Source organism: Podarcis filfolensis (genome assembly GCF_964270895.1).
Source record: "Podarcis filfolensis genome assembly, chromosome: 2".
NCBI classification, from domain to species: Eukaryota; Metazoa; Chordata; class Lepidosauria; order Squamata; family Lacertidae; genus Podarcis; species Podarcis filfolensis.
In genome coordinates, this window is record NC_139605.1 from 64,265,525 (window position 1) to 64,289,309 (window position 23,785).

Sequence of the window (23,785 nt, forward strand, 5' to 3'; positions counted from 1 at the left end):
GGGGGGGCAGTTGTTACTACATTTTTTTCTTCAACTTTGTATTCCAATCAGATAAGGTGGAGAAAAGTTTCTCAAACCATACCAATGTTGTTGTTTTTCTCCTTGTTGTTTAGTCGTCAGAGGTGTTCAAGAAACTGAATAATAAGGTGACCTCACTAAAGCAGAATTAACATTTTACATGAGCTAAAAATATCAAAATGAATGTCTCCTTTTCTTTTTATTTTGGAAGATTAGTCACAATGCAGAGAACAGTCTAGAGTCTTTGCTGCAGATGTGGAGGTTGGGGCTTAGCGAAGGGTGGGGGGAATTTCTTGACTGCTTGGGACCTGTTTCAACAGACTATCACCCATCAGAATCTTCCCATGCCAGTGGATCCCAAGCTCTCCTTGCTAATGCCAGCGGAGTACTTGGGAGACCCAAGGTATTCACTTCATGACTATAGAATATTCCTAGTCAGTTTCCATGCCTGAACTGGCATGTTGTAAATACTGGCAGAGTCTCCCAGCCAGAACCCTCTTAGAACCCTGTCTTAGTTTAAGGCTATTAGTTCCTCTTTGCCTGTTTCAAATCCTAGCTAGGTTCTTCGATGTAATAATCTTGTTCTCATACCAAATCTAGCATGAGTTCCTTTTTCATAGATTCCTTGGAATAAGCAGCATCTCCCTGCTATTTCCGTTCTGTCAAGCACTCAGGTATCAAATACTTTTTGTTGATAATCATCAAGCACAGAATCTTTTAGAGGTAAGTTATAGCCTTTTATGTTCCTTGGCTCAGATATTATCACACTTTAACCTACAGTGAATGAAGTCTGCATCATTGTTTCAGTGCTTCACTCATGATAGTATTGTGTGCCTTATTCAGGTTTTAGGGGTTAGATACTATCTATAAAATCATGTTTTATATTTGAGGCAATACTATACTTTGCCACTTATTAATAATAATTTTTATTGTACATCTGTAAAGGGACCCTGTGGATCTTGCTCTCTTTTGTCCTTAATAATTTCGTAATGGATCTCCTGCTTGAGTTAATAACACAGTATCCTCCTATATGATGCTCAGGAGCCCTTTTGTACTCTTCTAATTTTGAATTAAATTCTCAAATTACAAGGGGAATCCCTTATGTTTGCTACCCTTTCTTACCTTGTAAGAAAATGCATCACTTGCAAACACTGATAAAACGGATGATGTTGTACAGATTTTGACACTCTCAATAAGATATAATATTGCTACTCGTATAAAGATTCGTATTTCCCAACTCCTGCTTTTGAAACTGTGTGCTCACTCTGAGGGGGAATCATAATTAGATGCCGCTCCCCTGTAGTTTGTTTGAAATTTAAGTGTAGCCACTTAAAAATCATATGCATGGATAATCTGCAACAAGTACTTGCTACAATGAAATTGTAGAAAATTGTTTATCTTGAATGAATGGGTAATTATATAGGAAGATGGAGTTTACAGTAATTTTAAATAAGAATGCATTTTGAAACAGTGCATCTTTTGCAACAGATCCAAAGCCTTTGTTGAGAGCCACTGCTCTCAGTAAGGGTACATGAATTGGTTAAGAATTCAAGGAGTTACCTGTAATAATGCTTTTTTCTGGGAAGATTACTTATTTGACTCCACTTGCTCTTCAGGGTTTTTAAAGGGATAGATCTGATTAGTGTTTATTAGAAAATTAGCTTCGCTCTGCGATAGCTAGCTTAAAACTACAAAGCTTTGATAAGGAATTGGCAGTATGTCTGCATTCCCACTCAGTCACATACTGAATCTTTGCATTGTAATCTCTTGTACGTGCCTTACGCACAGAGAAATCTGATTTTCAAAGAGGCTGAAGAGGAAGGGTTATTACATACATATTGAGTACTAAATGTGTTGCTGAAGGAACATCAGAGTTCTGTTGTGCCTCAATATTTACGGCATATGAAGTCATGGAAGGGGGAATTTTTTTTTAACACCATTCATCAAGTAGACAACTGTTAGGAATGGGAAATAATCAATGTGGGAATTCTTTTAACAGCTAGCACTGTCCCAATTGTTCATAACTCAGATTTGTACAACATGACACTATAGGAATAGAAATAAAAGCCCAAAGACAGGCAAATTGTCCCCCCGCCCCCAGATTTATTTTACCCTATAATTGTGCAAATTAGATGTTTCTCTTCAAACAAAGAGTGAAAAAAGATTTCTTCTCATTTTAGCAGGAAAGTTATGAAAATACATTTTATAAACTGGGACAACATGGGCAGAAGACAACTTAGGGCAAGTGGACTTGTGCTTGCACACTGGAACTTCATTTTCATCTCCTCCCTCTGCAGCCCTCTCACATGCCTCAAAGGTCTGCTCCAGAGGATGTTCCAACCCCCTGACACTGTGGATGGGAGCTGCATGGGGAAGGAGAGGATGTTACATGAGCAGACGCCTGTTACACATGCTCACAGCCAGTCTTGGATATGACCTGATGAATTGCAGCTTTGTTGTTTAGTCATTTAGTCGTGTCCAACTCTTCGTGACCCCATGGACCAGAGCACGCCAGGCACTTCTGTCTTCCACTGCCTCCTGCAGTTTGGTCAGACTCATGCTGGTAGCTTCGAGAACACTGTCCAACCATCTCGTCCTCTGTCATCCCCTTCTCCTGTCATCTGCCATCTTTCCCAACATCAGGGTCTTTTCCAGGGAGTCTTCTCTTCTCATGAGGTGGCCAAAGTATAGGAGCCTCAGCTTCACAATCTGTCCTTCCAGTGAGCATTCAGGGCTGATTTCCTTAAGAATGGAGAGGTTTGATCTTCTTGCAGTCCATGGAATTCTGAACACCATAATTCAAAAGCATCAATTCTTCGGCGATCAGCCTTCTTTATGGTCCAGCTCTCACTTCCATACATCACTACTGGGTAAACCCTAGCTTTAACTATACGGACCTTTGTTGGCAAGGTGATGTCTCTGCTTTTTAAGATGCTGTCTAGGTTTGTCATTGCTTTTCTCCCAAGAAGCAGGCATCTTTTAATTTCGTGATTGGGTATAAATTGGAGACTTTCTGTGCAATTCTAAAGTTAATCTTAAGAATCTGAAAAATGCTAACAAATCAGTAGTATTCTTCTGAAATAAAAATAATAAATGTAATGAGTGCTTATGAGAAGTGTTACCCTAAGTACTAATCTTTCCCCACCGACACAATAAAACCAAATTCAGGAAAGCATGAGAGAAGAAGACTGACAGGGGCTGTTACTGATAAAAGGCAAGGTCCAAGCAGTAGTACAGATTTGCCTGCAGGCCAGGTGAATGAAGAGACCACCCTGCCCATGCAAACCATCTATGCAAAACTGGGAGGGGAATGAGAAGGAAGTACCAGGGTTTACAAGGCTGCTGCAGGCATACTGCACAACAGGCAAAAATTGATTTCCTACTTTTGGGAGTCCTACTTTCATCACATGTGATTTATGGAAGCTGTGATCATGGAGTCACCTGCACCATTTTGTCATTCTAGTGTTTGCTGGGTGCTGGCATGTGATGACGTTACATTATTTAGATGACCCATGTATCTGAATTTTTCATGTATTTAACTCGTAATAGTCTCCAGAGTTGTGCAGCACTCAAGTTGCAATTGGAGGCTTGAAGAGCTAAGGAGCTGGACAAGGAGCCAGACCAAATTGGGGGCTTTGAGCCTGCTGTTGGAAATCAGGAGACCACTGTACCTGAGACTGTCAGATAGGTCCCCCAGAAGAATCTCATGTACCACCAGGGCCTGTAGGGTGCCTTCATAGGTGGCTTCTCCTGAACCTTAGGAACCAAATTCCTTGCACAGTACCATACAAGTACAGTGGTGCAAAGAGTGTTCTAGAAAGGAGGCTATGGAATAGAGGAGGAGCACTTATCTGCAGACCAAAGGGTTGGCCCTTTTAAGAATCTGAAGTTTTCAATAAGGAAAAGAAATCTAGGAGAACTGATCTGGAGGCAAAGACTAAAACCTATCTGTGCCCTTACAACTCCTGATCTGCCTTGCCATGTGCGACCTGGTATCAGATGAGAACACAACATTACTGATGAGTAGCCTAACCACATTTTGGGTGCCTGCCTTACTACGTTGGTAACATGGGAATTATGCCTAGTTCATCACAGAATTTGAGGTAGAGTCACTTCTGTAGTTTATTTGTCAATCAAATGTGGTGCTTGAAGGGATGCAAGTCATTAGTTAAGAGTTCAACACATGCGTGTTCTGGCTGGGGGAAGTTCAGGCCATCTGGGACCACTGACTGGGACTTGTTTTTCCACTGCACCAGAAATCAGCTTTATCCAGGCAAACTAAGTATCTCCTCCCAAATCTGGGCCTCTGACACTATTTGACAATGTTAAGCTTTCCCAGTTCTGGGCCTCTTAACAGACATTACACTACAATAATAATCTTTTTTCTACAGTCATGGAGGCTCAAATTTTTTCAAAAGGAGCTGGAGGATTCTAGGAATTTTAATTTTGTGCCTGGAAGACATAGGACACAGTTCATTAAAGTTATGTCCCTTTATATCCCATTGATTTAATAGAGAGAGCCAACTTTGGCTGTATTGTCCTCATTCTTTTGTATGTAACTTCCTCAATATGAAGAATATAACACATATGTAGCCAATATTTTATCTGTTATGTTTGAAATTATATTGAAAATGATGGCTTTTAGTGCTAGAACAAACATACTTTTCCAGTCAACAAATTTGTAGTATTTGTTTCAGTGACAGACATCTTGAATTTTTTTGCAATGAGAGGTGGTAAAATTTAAACAAATCCAAATTGTTTCAGCTTTTGTATCTAATTATATTTAGAATGGCTTGCTTAATCAGAAAAAATGTGCTGCTTTATCATATCATAGCTCAATTAAGTGTTTGTGTCTACTGTAATAATCTGACTGGTGAGCCTCAAAATGCGTGGGTTTTTTCTTCAGAAACTGCATCCTTAGGAACACGACAGTGTCAAATGGCTGATCTGAGCTGGGGTCAAATTTCTCTTGGCTAACAAATTACTGTACCTTGAGAATGGTAGAACACACTTAACAGTTCATATTCTGCCACAGCACAATTACCGGTATATTCTCAATATGCTTTCCTTACAAGTATATTTATAGAGAAAGGCTTTTTTGGAATCATGCTTCATTCAGAATCAGACTTCAATATCCCTTACTCTAAAAAACAAAACAAAAAAACCTAAAGTACTTGCTGGTGAATTTTCTTGTTAATGGTACAGTAAAGGTCCAAATGAAATATATTGTACATACTGAACTCATCAAGATGGGAGTAAAACATAAGGAAAATATGATGCTTTCTTTGAAGTCCACAGTGAAGACTTCTTAACAGGTTTCTGAAAATTATACAGGGATGCAATGGTGACATTGAAATAACACGAATCTGTTTGAATTGTGAAACAGGAAAGCTATAATTTTCATCCCTTATAAAATGAACTCTAGCTGTTAGTGTCAGCTTTGCTGCCATCCTGAGAATCACTGTCAGGAACTATTTGTCCTCTCATCCACCCCTTGTAGATTTTGGGCATCTTCGACAGTTAGCATGTAACCAATTTTTATTACATTAATTTGGCTGTGAATTGTGATAAAAATCCTAGAAGAAGTCATCATCGTTCTTTAACGATGTTTTTGCAAATGTTCATGTATGAATAAACGCAACATGAATTTGATAAGAGTGGATGCAATGACATCACTCTTGAAGACGTGGACAATTATACAGTAGTTCATTTGAGATTTACTGTCTTCAAACTGTTGCTTTCATTCATGTACATAACTTTGTTGTTTATTTCAATTCCAAGAATTAACAAAGTAGGGTAAAGGTGCTCTAAGAAAATAAAAGTGAAAAGTACAGGAAAAATCAATGCATGAGATCCAACATTGCACAAGTTGGCGTCTACTTGTGCGGGGAACCTTCACCTTCCTCTCCTCCCCCTTGCAGCCCCCCCCAACCAGTTCCAAAGGGCTGGGAAAGATTCTAGAGCAGATCGGGGGGGGGGGGACACACACAGAGAAACTGAAAGGGGGGGCAGTAACCAGAAGTCCCCCTGTTGTACAAGTGGGCAGACATCACAGGATGTCTCCCAAGTTTGTCAAATGAATTGTTGGTTTCAAACGGCAGTGCTTATTATAACAACAAAGTTGCTGTGCAGAAAAATAATGGTCTTGCCAAAACGCATGAAATTAAAAGATATTTCAGCAGCAACTACATCCTTTTTGCTATTGTGTTATTTGCTACAATCAATGCTGAACATGAATCTCCTGTTTTTGTGTGTTGCTCTTTGTGGCTGAATATCTAAGATTAAATACATTATAAACAACCTGTTATATGGTAGAGTAAGCAATTTAATTATGATTGAAATAATGACTTCCCTAAGTTTTGAAACTATTCATTTTCCAGATTTACTTTAAGTTCTTGCATCAAGAGGAGGTAGCCTGGAATTATCCATAGTTAATTTTTTTTCAAAAAGTTGATATCCCTACAACAAGCAAACTGAAAAAAAATATGTATGTATGCATCCTTTATGGAATTATTTAAGGCAACCCTAAGGAATCCGTTTTTTAACACTGTTCAGTGGGGCAGGTTGGTACTTGTCCCTGAGTGATGCTACTATCCCACTTGCAGAAGCATCAACTAGTGTAAGAGGAAGGAGGCAGTTTTCTCTGGTTGCCCCTTCCCACTGCAGCCTCTTACTCCACCTTTCATGCTGTTCTGGAACAAATCTTTGGGGTTGCAGGGGGAATCAGAACATTGCCTCTCATGTTAGCAGATGCTTCCACAAAAGCAAAAGTTTTTTCCACAAGTGGGACTGTAGCCATGGATTTCCCTCCCCCCCCCATAGTACAGTGGTACCTCAGGATAAGTACTTAATTCTTAATTCATTCTGGAGGTCTGTTCTTAACCTGAAACTGTTCTTAACCTGAAGCACCACTTTAGCTAATGGGGCCTCCTGCTGCTGCCACACCGCTGGAGCACAATTTCTAAACCAGGTCTAAACCAGAAAAGTCAATGACTAGAGAGATCACTCGCTTTTGTTACACAGTGAGGCTTGCAAAGAAAGAATTGAAGTCTTTCCATTACTATCTCATCCCCATCATTGATTAAGACAACAAAATTATATCATCTGTATCCATTAAAATAGTGATTTGCTGCGGGCCTTTAAAAAGTTTAGTCACATTAAAATAATGTAAACTTTTAAAAGCAATCAAACAAGCACTGCTATTTTTACATATCTAGAAGTAATATGATAGGGTCTGAATTGGCATCAAATGCTAAAACTTTCTTTAATACATGAGATTGCAAGCCTCACTGTGTAACAAAAGCGAGTGATCTCTCTAGTCATTGACTTTTCTGGTTTAGACCAAAGTTGGTCCCAAATTAATGATCAAATGCTGAAGTAAAATCCAAAATTAAAACAAGTAATATGCAGTTTAATTGTATTTATATATTTGTTACAAATAAACAGAGAAGTAGAACCAACGTTTGGCTTTTTTCTTTTCTTTTCGGCATCAAGTCTCAGTCTCAGTCAGTTTTATTGCACATAGCCAAAGGCTGCCGCAATGTACACAGAATTATTTGACGATTAAAAGAAAATATACTGAATTGATAAAAAAAGACTTAAAACATTTATATTATTAAAACATTACGTACTCTAAACAAAGCTATAAAATACCCCAATGTACAAATAAAAACATTAAACAATAAAATTCATAAGCTAAAATCATCACATGGTCACTAATGTTAAAAACAATATCAATTAATACAGTGTGCAATTTATACTCAGATCGGCATCAAGTTTAAACAGACGTAATGCTTGGAGGCTATGACAATCAAACAAATTGATATGTAGTCATTTTGTCAACTTTTGGTACAATGGTATAATAATTCAAGTACATTTGTTGATAATGTGTTATCTGGTTAATTTTAATGGAAGATTTTATTTGATCATATAGCTCTCGCTATTTAGGGCATATGTACAGGACACTTCATTATGTGTGTCAGTTGTAATTAAGTTGCAATGTCTCAGGATAAACTATCGTGATTAAGCAAGCAACTTACCAAATATGAAAGTGAGCACCCTGCCCCAGCCAACACCATAAAACAGACATAGGCAAACTTGACCCTCCAGATGTTTTGGGACTACAACTCCCATCATCCCTGACTACTGGTCCTGTTAGCTAGGGATGATGTGAGTTGTAGTCCCAAAACATCTGGAGGGCCGAGTTTGCCTATGCCTGCCATAAAACGACCAAAAGCTGTTAATTCTGTGCATTTTGGGTGGACTGCATTTCTTATGTATACAGATTTAGCATATAAATTTTTATGGCCTCTCTGTTATCAGGATCTGTTGCTGTGTTCCAAGAATGCTTTCATTTGATTGTGGATCACTTAGGGCTACAAAACCATTAATCTGTTTGCAGCACAATTTTCAGCATGTTTATTCTGAAGTAGGTCCCACCAAGTTCAATGAGGTGCATCTGTTTATGATTATAGCTATGCGGCATGATCCAGTGTATATTTCATCTGAATGAATCCCAATAATCTTCATAATTTCTCCAATATGTAAACTTACTAATATCACATAAGCTAAAAAAAACTTTCTCCCAATTTTACATTAGCCGATTACAAGGGTGCAGTGAGATTTGAAGGACTCTGCCCCTTGATTATCTGATTGTCAGAAATATAAGCACCCTAATATAGCTGTAGACATTTGCCAGACCTCTGGTTTTCTTATGATGATGTAGTTTTTCTGTTTACATATATGTATTACATTACATATGTATTTTACATATATTATACTTGCTGTTGCTGGTGACCAACATGATAGATAAAAATAATCTGGTCTCCTTGCTTGTATGAATAACTTCCCATTGTTGGACGCATTTCCTATTTCAGCACTGCCCACATTTTTTGAATAGAGATCTTAGTTTCATATGACCACTGCATTCATGAAGCTGAACCAGTAGTAAAGCTGAAAAGGTTTCATTTACATTAGCCCTGAGTTTTAAGCTTGTCTCCTTTTTAAGTACAATTTTTTATTTATATTGAAGGAGCTATGCAATAACATTAATGTTATTTTCTTCTAATGTAGAAGTGCCTTGCAATTCATAGAAATGTTCAAGGGAGAATAACATTCTTGTCAATTACTTCTTTACATTTTTGTGATGTTCATGAAGTGGAGCTTATACTACTAAGAAAATTTCAGTGTATGTTGTTACCTTCATGAAAAGCCCTCCTCAGATGGTATGTTTGGTGCCTGGTGAATATATATATTTTTAGTTATTACTTGCCTGTAATTCAAAGGCAGGTTACAAAATAGTAAAACAGCATAATATATATAATCAAAACCCAGTAGAATACAACAATACAGCAAATTGGTTTACAAACAACAATGAGTTTCTCCTGTTCCCATGACCACAAAATAGGTTTCTTCTGCACATCTTAATACAAAACCAGGTTTATATGAGAAAGGTGTTTCTTCAATTGTTTGGCTCCAAAGTCATTCAGGGCTTCATACATCTTGAGTTGATCCAACTAATTTATGGGCATTTGACTCACTCAGGCCTTTTAACAAAATCCGGGCTTTCATTATGCAAGTTGTGTTTTGTTGCTAATTGATTGCATTTTTCTCTACCAGAAAGGAGTTTTAAAAAAATAAATGTTGTATTTCAGGGTTTTAGAAATAAATGAAAACAAGGACTGTAACCTCAAGAGTATGGTAGATTCCAGACACTTTAATATATGTTACCCTGTTCTCCACAACTTCCAAGAGTATGCTTTTTGATTAACTTTCATTTATCATTTATTCTTATAACACTTATAGCATTTGTGTCCAGTTGGCGCATGATACTCACAGGGGAAGCAGGTAGTGCCCAACCACAAGTCCAACAGAGAGCATACAGGACCTTGGACAGCTCCTTAGAGCTCTTCTAAAGCAGCTACAACAGACATTTCTTCTACAAGGAGCTAGAGCAAGTAAACATGTTTAGACTGAGCAGGCCTAAAGTGTGGTAGACTCTGCCTTTCTAGGGGAGCTGGCTGGCTGGTTGACTGGCTGGCTGGTTAAAGGGCTTGTGCTTAATTGACGTCTCAAGGTTGGAGAGACAGAGGCTCATCCTCTGAGTCTGAGGGTGTGGCAGGACTGTGTTCTCTATACTTAAAGAAGGTTCTGGTGGTTCTTCCCCCCAAGTCCTCCACCATGCAGTGCAAGGTCGCAGGGTCATAACAATTTGGAAGAGAGTTGTTTTTTTTGTAGTGGATTATCTGTTGCCAATGGGACTTTCCACAAAATGTTTCATTGTAGAGTCCCTGTTCAGAATTCCACCCAATCCATTCCATTTCCTCTCCACATTTTCCATTCTCCCTTATCCCACAACAGTCAAGCATTATTCCATGCCTAATGAGCATGCTTGGTCCTCATCAGGCTGAAAAATGACATGTTTCTCATTTTGTCCTTGTAATACCAATCTAGGTTTGGTTAGTGTTATGTACTGAGTTGAATAGGATCCAAAATGCAGCAGTCTGATTGGTCCTAGAACAATGCAGCAGTATGATTGGTCCGCAGGAGCCACCCAATCCAGCTCCAGGTGGAAGTGAATCCACAACCTGATTGGCCTACAGGAGAATCCCGGAATTAGCCAATCACGTGCAGCCCATTGTGTAAATATTGTATATAAAACAGAGAGAGCCAGTGTGGTGTAGTGGTTAAGAGCGGTAGTCACGTAATCTGGGGAACCGGGTTCGCGTCTCTGCTCCTCCACATGCAGCTGCTGGGTGACCTTGGGCCAGTCACACTTCTTTGAAGTCTCTCAGCCCCACTCACCTCACAGAGTGTTTATTGTGGGGGAGGAAGGGAAAGGAGATTGTTAGCCGCTTTGAGACTCCTGAAGGGGAGTGAAAGGCGGGATATCAAATCCAAACTCTTCTTCTTCGTCGTCATATTGTGGGGGAACTTCCATTCCTCCTCACCACTATGAGCTGAATAAAGAGCATGAAATCCACTCTCGACTCCGAGTATATTTCAGTTAGGTATAGGTTAGACTGGCACATTGTGATTGGCTACAACCCAGTGTGGAATTAAGAGTGATTGATTAATCCCATTGATTTCAGTGGCCTTAAGGGTTTTTAAGTCTGTTAGATCATAGTCAGTGATCTTAATTCAATATGTTTTGGCTTTACTCTCTGTTTTCAGGGTAGTTAAGCATTGCAAACAATCAATGTAGGTTTTAACTAACATGGGGTTAAATTGACAGTCCCTATGGAGTGCATGAGTTGGATAGATAAGATACATGTAGTGGCCAATATTCTGAGACATGATAAGGATGAGAACATATGCATATGTTTTATGTTTGGAAGAGAAAAAAATTCAAACTGTATCAGCTTTTCTTTTCTTTTTCCCCTGAAATTTTAACTTAAGCAGCTACCCAGAAGCATATGTTCAAAATAGAAATCTGGCCTTGAACTGTTTCTTCCTCTCCTCCAAACATATGGAAGCATAAACTACTGCCAAAAAAATAAGCATTCTCTGTTGGAAAGTGTATATATAAAGTGAGTGTTCGCGTCATAAATTCAGTCATGCTCACCCTTCTACAGGGGTAGTGGCAGCAGTGCCAGGGAGCTATCAGAAAATGGCAGGGATAAAAGCAGCCACAGTTGAGAAAAATGACCAGCTAAAAGTACCTTTGTGGGTTTGGTGTCCCTTCTTATTGTACAGCTTACATTTTCAAAAATCTAAAAGCCACTTCACATGGCTAGCTTATAATGAGGTGATAAACCAAATTAAGCTCTCTGCCGCATGTTTCTGTGGCAGGAAGAACGAGAGACTATGTTCTTTAAGAACAGAACATAGACATTGAGCACTGGGGATTTTCATACCACTTGTGTTCTCCTAGTGTGGGAAGTCTGGATTTCCAGTCTCAGCCCATCAAGGCCAAGCCAGGCTGGAGCAGAATAGGAGAGCAGCTGCAGGGAAGCAGGAACTTGGGAATGTCAGTCCTTTATTTTTGTTTGTTTTGTTTCAGTTTCATTTCGTTTTGTTTCCTTGTTACTGGTGCTGCCTGTTGTCAGGTGAAGGAAGAGGTAGCTTTGCATCTGTTAGGAACACTCTTCACTCACACTGGCAGAAGAAGAGAAGAGTTTGGATTTGATATCCCGCTTTATCACTACCCTAGGGAGTCTCAAAGCGGCTAAAATTCTCCTCTCCCCTCCTCCCCCACAACAAACACTCTGTGAGGTGAGTGGGGCTGAGAGACTTCAGGAAGTGTGACTAGCCCAAGGTCACCCAGCAGCTGCATGTGGAGGAGCGGAGACGCAAACCCGGGTCCCCAGATTACGAGACTACTGCTCTTAACCACTATACCACACTGGCTCTCTGAGTAAGAAAGAAGCCAAGGTGTGGTTTTCTGCTGCAGCTGCCATCTCTGCTTTGCCCTGACTAGGCTTCTGCCAACAGTGGGTGGAAATCACTCCCAAAATGTGGGATCCACCTCTCCTGACCTCCAGATTGCATTCACTTAAGACAGTTTGATGCCACAGCAACTTTCATTAATAAGAATAACATTGAGTAGTACTGTCGGTGACAATTCAGTGTATGCCTGGTAACAATTTGCTAAGAAAATGACAGGTTGGAAGGGAGGTTTGGAAGCAACAAGGGGAGAGGATTTGTAAACAGCTTTTATGTGCCCATGACTCCCCTCAGAAAACTGAATGCTAGCCCTTACTCTGCATTTTTATTTTTATTTTTTGTTTCCCTTCACTCAGTTGGGTCCCTTCAAAACATCACTAACACTGCTTTGTATTCAGCTGCAGCAATTTTCTTAGCGTCTGCGTGCTGTAGTCATTGGGTGGCGCGATGTGTGTGAGATATTAATGACCACATTTTCTTTTTAATGATTCAACTATCTCCCAGACTAATAATACATACATAATTATTTGTGGTGCTCTGCACAATGGTGAATGTTTACTCTTTAAAGGTAAAAGTTAAGCATTAATTGGATAGGAAACTAGCTTTGTTTCCCCTCTGTGTAGAGGATAAATGTTAGCTGAGCAATTAAAACTAATCCAGCTCCTGTCTCGCTGCTCTGAGAAGGCCAATTGGGTAATTGATATGCTTTGACCTGTTGGCAAAGGACTTTAGAGTAAAGTGGTTCCTAAATGTGTTTCCTCTCTTGATTGCTTGTGAATGCCATGGGAGGATTCATTTTAGACACCCTGCTTTTTTAATCCTCCCATGTCTCTTGACAGAATACTTCTGAAGGAGCTTAAAGTAGTGTTATTATGGTGTCAGCTTACTACAGCTCTTTGGTTCATGTTTAGTACAAAACCAATTTTCCCACATACAGTCATATTATGTTTGTTGGCTATGGGGTATGCGAGTGTGTGGTGTTCATGAGACAGAGATGCCTTGATTCATGTGTATGTGTCAAATTTTTCTACTGTCTAATATTAGCTGAGGTTTTTTTTTAAGTTACAGAAAGGTAGCCGTGTTGGTCTGCCATAGTCAAAACAAAAAAATTTTTTTTTTCTTTCCAGTAGCACCTTAAAGACCAACTAAGTTAGTTCTTGGTATGAGCTTTCGTGTGCATGCACACTTCGTCAGATAGTTTTTTTTAAGGTCATCTAAGTGGCTAAGCATCGGGCTTACTTTAAAATTATACTTGGAGTAGTTTTATGGTAAAGCTAGGTTTTCTCACAGTGATTCTTGATTTTTGAAGTACAGTGGTACCTTGGGTTACATACGCTTCAGGTTACATACGCTTCAGGTTACAGACTCCGCTAACCCAGAAATAGTGCTTCAGGTTAAGAACTTTGCTTCAGGATAAGAACAGAAATTGTGCTCTGGCGGCGCGGCAGCAGGAGGCCCCATTAGCTAAAGTGGTGCTTCAGGTTAAGAAGAGTTTCAGGTTAAGAACGGACCTCTGGAACGAATTAAGTACTTAACCCGAGGTACCACTGTACAGAGTACCAACCAAGGAAAGATGAGAAAGCTGGTAGCAAGAAAAGTTCACTGATTGAACCAGAAAATGCTGTACGGGCCTCTGCTTAACTGCTAGGTTCATTCCTAGCTTCAGTAAGCCATTCTATCATTGTTCCCAGTTCCCCCGTCCTTTCATAAGTTTGCTTGGAGATAGTATGTTTATATAATTGGAATAGAGAGCCAAGGACTCCCTTCCTTACATTTGTTTTGGTCACTTTTTCAGAAGTGGCTTAGAAGGTTTTTTAAAAAAAATCATTGAGAGTGTGTAGAAAAATCAAATGCTTTCCAAATCATGAAAAGGGTTAGTTCAGTCATCACTGTTTAGTACTTGAGGATGCTAGTTGTGTTAAAAAAATTATTTATGCATTTCACTTCTGCACAGAAATATTTCAGCCTCTTAGATCCAGTCTGCAGTGCTTCTGCTACACAGTGTGTTCATGTCTATAAGAAAAGAAAGAGGGAAATGTCATGTTGGCATATGCTTGTATAACAGCACAGGACTAGGAGGTGGAAGCTGAAATATGTAATTTAGCCAAATATGTAATTTATTTGTTTTATTTTGAATAGTTCTTGAAATAAATGCTGTTGGAATTTTTATAGCTGAAATTCCCAGCATGAAATTGTCTTTTGAAATTGAACATTACAAATAGCTCCATTGTTAGTTTTAGGCCACAAAATAAATTAAATTTCATTTTATTTTTGGAGTTCTGAGTATTCCCATACAAGGTATCCTACATGTATTTGACTGCCTCTATAAAAAAGAATATTACTTTTTAAATACTGATTGAACAATGCAAAAGCTTCCATATGTAACTTTTTTTTGTCTGGAACAGGTGGGGAATTATGTGTGGGACCCCACACACACAGAGAGAGGTTTGATTAATGACTGAGCTATAAGACCCTTCCATACCTTCACTAGAACACCTGGAAAGTTTGGAGAAAGCTGCATTTTGTTTGCTGCTTGAAATTTGGTTGGGTTATATAACTTTTTACTTCACAGTTTGAATTCCTAATTCAAATATTAGAAGTTGTTTGGTATGGAGGTAGGTAGGAAAATCCCCAATATTAGTTATTACATTCTTGGGAAATATGCTGGTGAAATAATCCCTAGCATTAAAAATGCCTTTGGCAATTTTTTATTTTGCTTATAAAGATGCATGGTTGAATTCAACTGCATTTTCACTGAAAGGTGTGTCATTGTATGTATGCCTGTCTGGAAGATAGCAAGTCAGTGCTAGGGTTTTAGATAGTGCTGTTTCTCTAGAAAAAGAGGTGCCGGAACTTAACTATGAACTCTCGTTCTCTTATAATGGAAATGGTGCCCAACTGAGAGGTGGAGAATTCCAGCCTGAAAAAAGTCCTTGTTTTAGGGCAAGTCTACCAGTACATATCCCCTGTAATGGTTATATGGGGTTGCTCGTGCGTAAGTTGCCGCCACTCCTGGCGAGGTTGCCTGGTTAAACCTTTTCCTGACTGGACAGCCCTTCACTTCGTGGCTGTTTCAGTCGCTAGCAGAATCCGTCAGTGGGCGTTTCTTGAACTTCTTCCAGCAAAGAAGTTCTTTGACGCCAAGTCTACGCCTACTTTCCCTGCGCGGAAGTCTTCTGCGCAGGGTGGGTGTGGGTAGCGGAGGACCTGTGCTCTCCCCGCTGGTCTCCGGCGAAGAGTCCTGGAGCCCCCTCTCCGATTCCCCCATCCGCCCCCCTTTATCCCTGGTATTACGCTGATTTCCTTCCCCAGCCGATGAGTCCCCTCTCTCCCTGCTGGGCCCTTCTCCGGCATCGCTTCGGAGCCTTGCCTCCACTTCTGGCTCCGATGTCAGTTCCCTGACATCCCCCTTACACAAACATTCAGAAAAGGGGTGGGGAGGATAGTATCTCAGTGATAGTGTAACTGCTCTGTATGTAAAAGCTCCTGTGTTCAATCTTTGACATTTCCATGTAATGCTCCCTCTCTGAAACCCTGCAAAGCCTTTGCCACTCAGTGTAAATAGTACTGAGCTAGATGGACTAGTGGCCTGACTCATTTTAAGGAGGATTCCTATCTCCTTATCAAATATTGTGCCCGCCCCATGCATGATAAATTTATAAAGTGTGGGTGGCAGGCTTCACAAATGTCTCCAATTGCTAGGGATATTCTGATAGCAACCTAAATTGCGTCTCAGTTTTTGAAAAAGAATGCTGCCTAGTTCTTCTCAGTTTTCCTGCAGTTATGCTTGAAGGCCCCTTGGATGATGCTCACCAAATTAATAATGAAATGTACTTAGTTGCTCTGGCCATTTAGGTTTTAGAAACTGCCAGATGTCAAATGCAGCACCACTAGTGCCATCTTGTACAAATATTTGGATACTTCTTCGAGCAGTATTGCTTCATATCTATTTTTATATAAAATTGCCTCATTTCACATTGCTTTGTTCTTTCAATTTGAACCAATTTTCCCATAGGAAGCTGTAAAAAGGGCTTACAGAAAGTGATTCCTGATGGCGGAGCACTACACATCCGGCATAGTTTAAAAGTCGCCCATCCTTTTGTCATACAAAGTATGTGCAGCGTCCATGTCACTATCAGTCTGTGCCTGGGATTCCAAGTATAATCCAAATGAGGAAATGTTGCCTAAGCTTTTTCCCACCTCCTGTTCTTCATGTGCGTGTGTTGAGAAAGTTTTTTTTACGACTAAAAAACAACTTAGGATTAATGTGTTGTAGTTCATGGCAAATGGGGGCAGGCAGCTGGTAGAAGGTTTATTAAATTGTGCTGTTCTAATGCTGAAATATTACTTGGTAATGTTTGCTGGGTGTTCTTCCAGTTTATAGGCATATTCTTATAGTGAAACGGTACTGCAGGAAACACTCAGTGACCTCGTTTCCACATGATGCTAAGCCAAACTATGACTTAGTGAAAAGCAAGCATGCAGGGAGCCTCCCCCAGGCAAACCAAGTTGGGCCCAACGTTGGGGGAGGGTGCGTCACATGTGCATGACATCACACATGCAATGCACCCCCCATACCCCTGTCTGGCCAGGTCTGCTGGGATGGGTGGGCATCCCTTTGAGGCAGGGAGAGTGTGGAGGGCGAAAACCAGCGCCCCTGGCCTCCCCAGTGCTGCTGCTGCAGTGATACCCAGAGCTAAGTTGCAGTTTGGCATATCATTATGTACCTCCTGCATACAAACTGCAAATAGTTAACCCAGAACAAACCTTGCTTATAGCTCAGAGTTTGTTTGAATCGAAACAAACTGTAGCCCAGGTTTGCATTTAACACAAAACAAAACTATGGCTTAGCTCCAGATCTTGTGGCAGCAGGAGGACTGGGGGAAGAGCAAAGCAGTTGTGATATTCTCCCTGGGTGCTTCACATAAAGAAGTGCTGCTGCTGCTGCTGCTGGGCAGAGACGACTCCATTTTTGTTTTTGTTTTTTATCGATGTCATTTTAAATTGTGATACTAAAGCTGTATTCTTAGTTTTAGATTTTATGATTTATATGGAAATTGTTTTCCCTTTGGTTGTGTACTTTTTGATGTGTTTTATTTATTGTTTATGACTTTTGTTATGTTGGTAATTATGTAAATCTTGTCATGTTCTAATCTGCCTTGAGCATTGTTTTAACTATGGAAAGGCAGCTAATAATAATAATAATAATTATTATTATTATTATTATTATTATTATTATTATTATTTATTATTTGGACCCCGCCCATCTGGCTGGGTTTCCCCAGCCACTCTGGGCGGCTTCCACAGAGACCAAAAATACACTAAAATGTCACACATTAAAAACTTCCCAAATAAAAGAATGGATGGATGGATGGATGGACGGACATGCTTACTCATTCTCATTAAGTCATAGTTTGGGTCCTTAGCATTACAAGGTGTCTACATTAAAAATAATATGCAAAATTACAAAATTAAATTACCTGCTGCCACAGGGACTAATCTGTAGGTTCTTATGATACCTGCACAATCCTATTCGACATACAGCATAAGGAAAGTTCTGAAGAATCAGAGCAAAGCCCCATCTAATCCACCATACTGTTCTCACAGTAGCTAACCATGGGAAGCCCACAAGCTGGGAATGAGCTGTGTGAAGAACTATAAATTGTAAAAGGAATGAAGGTGATTGACAGAATATTATAAATTGATTACTGAGGAAATTGCAATTTCCTCTCAGTAGAAGCACTGGCAAACCACCCATGACAACTGAGTAAGAATGGGTCATTTCCAGCATAGTTGTAATTAGACAGGCGCTGTGGGTTAAACCACAGAGCCTAGGGCTTGCCGATCAGAAGGTTGGCAGTTCGAATCCCCGCAACGGGGTGAGCTCCCATTGCTCAGTCCCTGCTCCTGCCAACCTAGCAGTTTGAAAGCACGAAGTGCAAGTAGATAAATAGGTATCACTCCAGCAGGAAGGTAAACGCCGTTTCCGTGCGCTGCTCTGGTTCGCCAGAAGCGGCTTAGTCATGCTGGCCACATGACCCGGAAGCTGTACGCCGGCTCCCTCGGCCAATAAAGCGAGATGAGCGCCGCAACCCCAGAGTCGTCCACAACTGGACCTAATGGTCAGGGGTCCCTTTACCTTTACCTTTACAGCAGAGCATAGTGTAACCATTCAATAGCCTGTAGTGTTAAATTCTGGTTGAGTTCTGTCTATAACTAGCAATAGAAGGGGGAGGTGTGTAAATAAAATATTCCTCTTTTTATAGTGATGTGATGGCAGCAAATACTTTATAAACTGGTATTGATTCCTATATTCTTGTATGTCGTACTATTTACTCTTCCCAAAAGAACTAGAAAGGAGAATAAGGGGGGTTTCTGTTTGCTTTTAAAGATCAATGCTTAGCAGTAATTAAAAGTTCGTGCTTTTCTCAAAACATACTTTTTTCATTCTAGTGCAGTCTAATTCAAATTTCTGTCTCGTTAATGTCAACGCAGCAACAACAAAGATGATTTCTTCTTGTGGTTCTTTGAACAAGAGTCCTTTATTTACATTTTTATGGAAGTTTTTTGTGAGTGCAGTGTAAATACAAAGCATAAAACAGCATACTCCTCAACATCTTGTCACATTCCAGCAAAGCAGGCCCATTTCTATAGGAATATTGAGCTTATTAGGAACAACAGAACAAAACAAGAAACACTTCACAATCTGGAAACATTATGAGGAATTGTTGATATACATCATAAAACAGTTGCCATTTGATAACAAGTGATAATCAGTCCAGTTTACTAGTTGGTGCTGAAGTTTCTTTATATTCACTGTTGAATGGCTAGTAAGCAAGGCATTAAAATGAGCATTGTGTTAGCACTCATCACTGACTACAAGATGCTGTAAAAATTAAAAACAGTACATATTCTTCCGCTCAATAAATTGCAACCAGTTAAACTACTTTCCCCATGAAAGTTGGAACAGGACTCTTTCCCTGTTGTACTGTTCTGCAATCTAGCCGTCTTATTCTGGATACCTTGGTGCAAATCTTATATCCAGGTTATTTATAATGATTTCCATTGCCACATACTGCTAAAATCCAGCAATACAGATATAATAATAAAGCAACAATAAACAGAAGAGATAGTGCGGATTTTCAGTAATATACTATCCCTGAATAAGATAGTATTGTTAAAAACTAACAAACCCAAGACTGTAGGTATCTTGCAGAGTATAAAAGTATATGGAAATATTCATTGGCCTTAGTCGTAGCTACTTGTGATAGGTGGTCATCAGTTTTCGTCAAGTACACAATGGGATTTGTATATCAAGTTATTTCAATGGAATACAATATAAGCTGATGATCAATTGTTCTAGCTGCTTCTCCCCCTTTCTCTAGGATGGGGGTAGCTACCCTGTAGGTCTCCAGATGTTGCTGAACTACAACTCCCATTGTCCCTTACTATTGGCTGTGCTGGCTAAGGCTGATAGGCGCTGGATCCAACATCGTCTGGAGGACCACATCTTAACCCAACTCTGCTTTAGGGAGACTATCCCCTTATACATTGAAAGAACCCATGAGAGGTTTAATATATCAGTGCTCATCAGAGTTGTCATGTTACAAACAAGCTTAGGAATGCTGAACCAAAGATTTAAGCTCCCTCTGGACAGGGTGGGGAATACATAACTGTATACAAACTGTTTACAAACCGGGACTTTTCCCACTGCCCACATTTGCCGCCATGCATGTCCAATGAGTATGTGTCCACCTACAGTCAAAATCTTCTCCAAATTTGCTCATGGTCTCTGGCCCCAAACAGCCAACCCAACATACCCAAGCCTTCCCGTCCCCACAAAAAAAAAACCCACACAAAAACAACAACCAGCCTGTGCTCTGTATAGCAGTCCCTGTGGAAGAGCCTGAAGCAACTGGCAGCTTCAGCATCTCCATTTAAAATAGACTTCTTTCATGTGGATTCAGTTATGAGGAAGGAGTCTTTCTGCTTCATCCAGCTGTCTTGTAACTGGCATTGGGGAAAGGGATGTGTATGCCTTTTCCAAAATTGTGATATTGCACATCTGTAAATAAACAACCCCCCTGAGCTGTTTTGAATCATAAGGCTGTGTGTGAATCTCACATAGCTGTCAACGTTTCCCTTTTTTTAAGGGAAATTCCCTTATTCTGAATAGGATTCCTCGCAAGAAAAGGGAAAAGTTGACAGCTATGGAATCTCATTGTATGCCTTTCATTCCCCTCTACAACCTTCCTAATTTTGGATTAGTCAGAATCTGGGGCCCAGTGCAAACCTAGCAGGAGCTTACCTGGAAATCGAACCAGCTAGAAACACAAAGCCCTCCAATAATTCTATGTATATTAACCAATTTATTGTTAGATATTGATATCGTGTGAGCTGCTGTCCTGATAGAGTACATTATGAAATCAAGTGTGTGAATCAGCATGCTGGTGCTTTGACACTACAGCAACTGCTGGGTGGCATAAGGCAGGGCAAGACGACACAGTACCCAAAAAAGAAATTAATCTGCAATGCATATCTGTAATATTTTACATGGTTCAGTTTGCCACAGGATTAAGGTTTAGAAGAAAACTATTATGAGAGCACTGACCTCTGTGCTATGCAGCCTCTTTAGTATGCTTATATTGCTGCAGTTTAAGGACACTCCCATCTTCAAGGACTTGTGGGATTTTCGCATACATAACTGTACAATTAAGTGTGTTCTCCCTCTTGGTCTGTATACAGTATATGAAATTTCCCCTTGGGGTTCACAAGAGTATTGCAGTGCAGGCAAGACTATTAACAAGTGTTGTTTATATTTCAAGTGGGATCTCTAGATCTTGGCTAATACCTCTTTTACATATGTAGAAAGGAAACATTTTTTTGGCAGTTCAACAATTATTTCATAGACTGGGAATGTCTAATAGTCTAGATCTTTTTATATGGTTTCCACTAACTGAAGCATTTATACAACAATGCAGATGATGAAAACATGCAGCATTGTAAAAGCTGACAATACAGTGTTACAGATGGAAAGCTTTCTTCTTGTTTTTTAAAAAAAGGAGTAGTACTTCTATCATTTTTCTCACTGCCTGTTGATTGCAGTGGCTTCAGATCTTCCCTGCTGAATAAGCAAGACCACCAACCACAGACATATATCTCTTTCCCACTGGCACCCCATCACAAGGCCCATTCCAGCTTCCTTCTCTCCTTCCCTCCTATTCTCCTCTCTGTCCCTCCCCAAGGCTTGATGCAAGACAGGAGGGCCATTCCACTTTCCCCTATCCCTCCATCTTTCTGTCCCCCTCCCCCTTCCCCATACAGCAAGACAGGGGGCCATTTCAACCTTATTTATTTAGAAATTTTCTTAAATTTAAATTCTGCCATTCTTCCATCATGGATCTGAAAGTAACATACACATGTGGTTCCCAGGCAATCAAGTGCTCACCAAACCCAGACCTACTTAGCTTCAGCAGGGTGGTGGCCTCATGTGCCTTTGGGCCCTATCTTAGTTTTCGTTTCCTCCTCCCTTCACCTCTCTGTCATTCCTATTATCCTCTTCCTAACAGGACTGCTTTGGTTCCACACACCCTTTCCTTTCCTCCCCGTCCCCCATCCACTGCCCCATTTCTCCCATTCTTGCCTGTTTTTGCCACCCACACCACCTCCAGGGATGCCCTGCAAGGCATGGAATCATAGAGTTGTAAGGCACCCAAGGGCCATCTCATCCAACCCCCTGCAATGCAGGAATCTCAGGTAAAGCATCCATGACAGATGGCCATCCAACCTCTGCTTAAAAACCTCCGAGGAAGGAGAGCCCACCACCTCTTGTGGGAGTCTGTTCCACTGCTGAACAGCTCTTACTGTCAGAAAATGTTTCTGAATGTTTAGTTGGAATCTCCTTTTTTATAACTTGAAGCCATTGGTTCAAGTCCTACCCTCCAGAACAGGAGAAAACAACCATGTTCCCTCTTCCATGTGACAGCCCTTAAGATATTTGAAGATAGCTATCATATCTCCTCTTTTCCAGGCTAAACATACCCAGTTCCTTCAAGCACTCCTTGTAAGGCTTAGTTTCCAGACCCTTGATCATCTTGGTCGCCCTCCTCTGCACACGTTCCAAATTGTCAACATCCTTCTTAAATTGTGGTGCCCAGAATTGGACACAGTATTCCAGGTGTGGTCTGCAGAATAGAGTGGTACTATTACTTCCCTTGGTCTGGACACTAGACTTCTGTTCAGCTTCTTTTCCCCTGGCATTTCTCCACCATTGCCATCAATCCCTCAGGAGTCAACAAAGAGGAAGCATGTGAAGGTGCTTGAGGGGCATTCGAAAGAGGCAGATGTGGGCCACAGTATCATAGGAGGCTGATGGCACATGCAGCTGAATGAAATTGGAGGGCTGCATCTGGGCTGCAGATTCCTCACCCCAGCACATGATGCTATTGCATTGTGAAAGCCTAAGAGGCTTCTCAACCTGGTCACTGCCTCAGTGGAAGACTGCTTGGGATCCCCATGTAAACTGGTTTAAGATTTCTGAAAGGTGGATAAGTGGGACCAAAGTTACATGTATGTATTTTTTTCCCCTGCACAGGTCCACCTGGAAGGCGAGGAAAGGCTGGACGACGAGGAGATCCAGGTAAGTCCCTGTGTCTTGTGCAAAAATGTTAGTAAGTTGTTGACGTGAACTAGGAGAGGAAGGTTTGAAATGGTGGTTTGAAAAGTAGTGTTCTCGTTCTCATGCATAATAGGCCACCAACTGTGAAATGTTTACTGTTTTCTTAGCTATAGGAGCAGCCTATTGAATTACTGACTACCAAATAAAAACTTACATGTTCAGCCATTTCTTTCTGTTGTAAGGGCTAATGCTGGGTTCAGATTTGACTTGTCCTCTGCGGGCCATTTTTGACCTACCTGTCAATCACCTGACTTCACATGATGTCAGGCGATTCAAACTTCAAAGAAAAATCAAGAGCACACTTGTAAGTGTGGTTCTGATTCTTCCCTTCTTTTACAGCCCCAACTTTAATTTAAGCCAGGGCTGCAAAGAAAGGTTTTGTTTTGTTTTTTTGGTTGTGTTATGTTTTGTTTTTACAGCCATGGGTTGAATTCAAGCAAAGATTCCTTCTGAAAGCATGGTTTGCATTTAGTGTTTTCAGCAGGGATCGACTCTGATTGGGAGCTCCCAAGTGGAATCCATCCCAGTAGAACTTGCATTTGGCACCAAATTTAAAAGATGCAAGCCATGCTTGCCAAGGAAAAATCAGGACCATGCTTTAAGGCTCCAGATTGTTCCTTTGCAGCTGAAGCTTTCCCTGCCCAACACCAATGACTGGGAGAAATAGCTTTGCAGGCATAATTTGGCCATGGGGTCAGAGGTTCC

The 23,785-nt window shown here is 40.4% G+C and overlaps 1 protein-coding gene across 6 annotated transcripts in view; it reads left to right on the plus strand.

Annotated features, from left to right (window-relative positions):
- Positions 1–23,785, plus strand: part of COL23A1 (collagen type XXIII alpha 1 chain) — a 311,227-nt gene that overhangs the window by 176,385 nt on the left and 111,057 nt on the right. For all 6 annotated transcript variants that reach the window (XM_083592227.1, XM_083592229.1, XM_083592226.1 and 3 more), the window contains exon 3: positions 22,997–23,051. Coding sequence is in view for 1 of the 6 variants with exons in the window: in XM_083592229.1 (XP_083448355.1) it covers positions 22,997–23,051 (55 nt within the window). In the remaining 5 variants the exon portion in view is untranslated. The remainder of the gene's footprint in view (positions 1–22,996; positions 23,052–23,785) is intronic.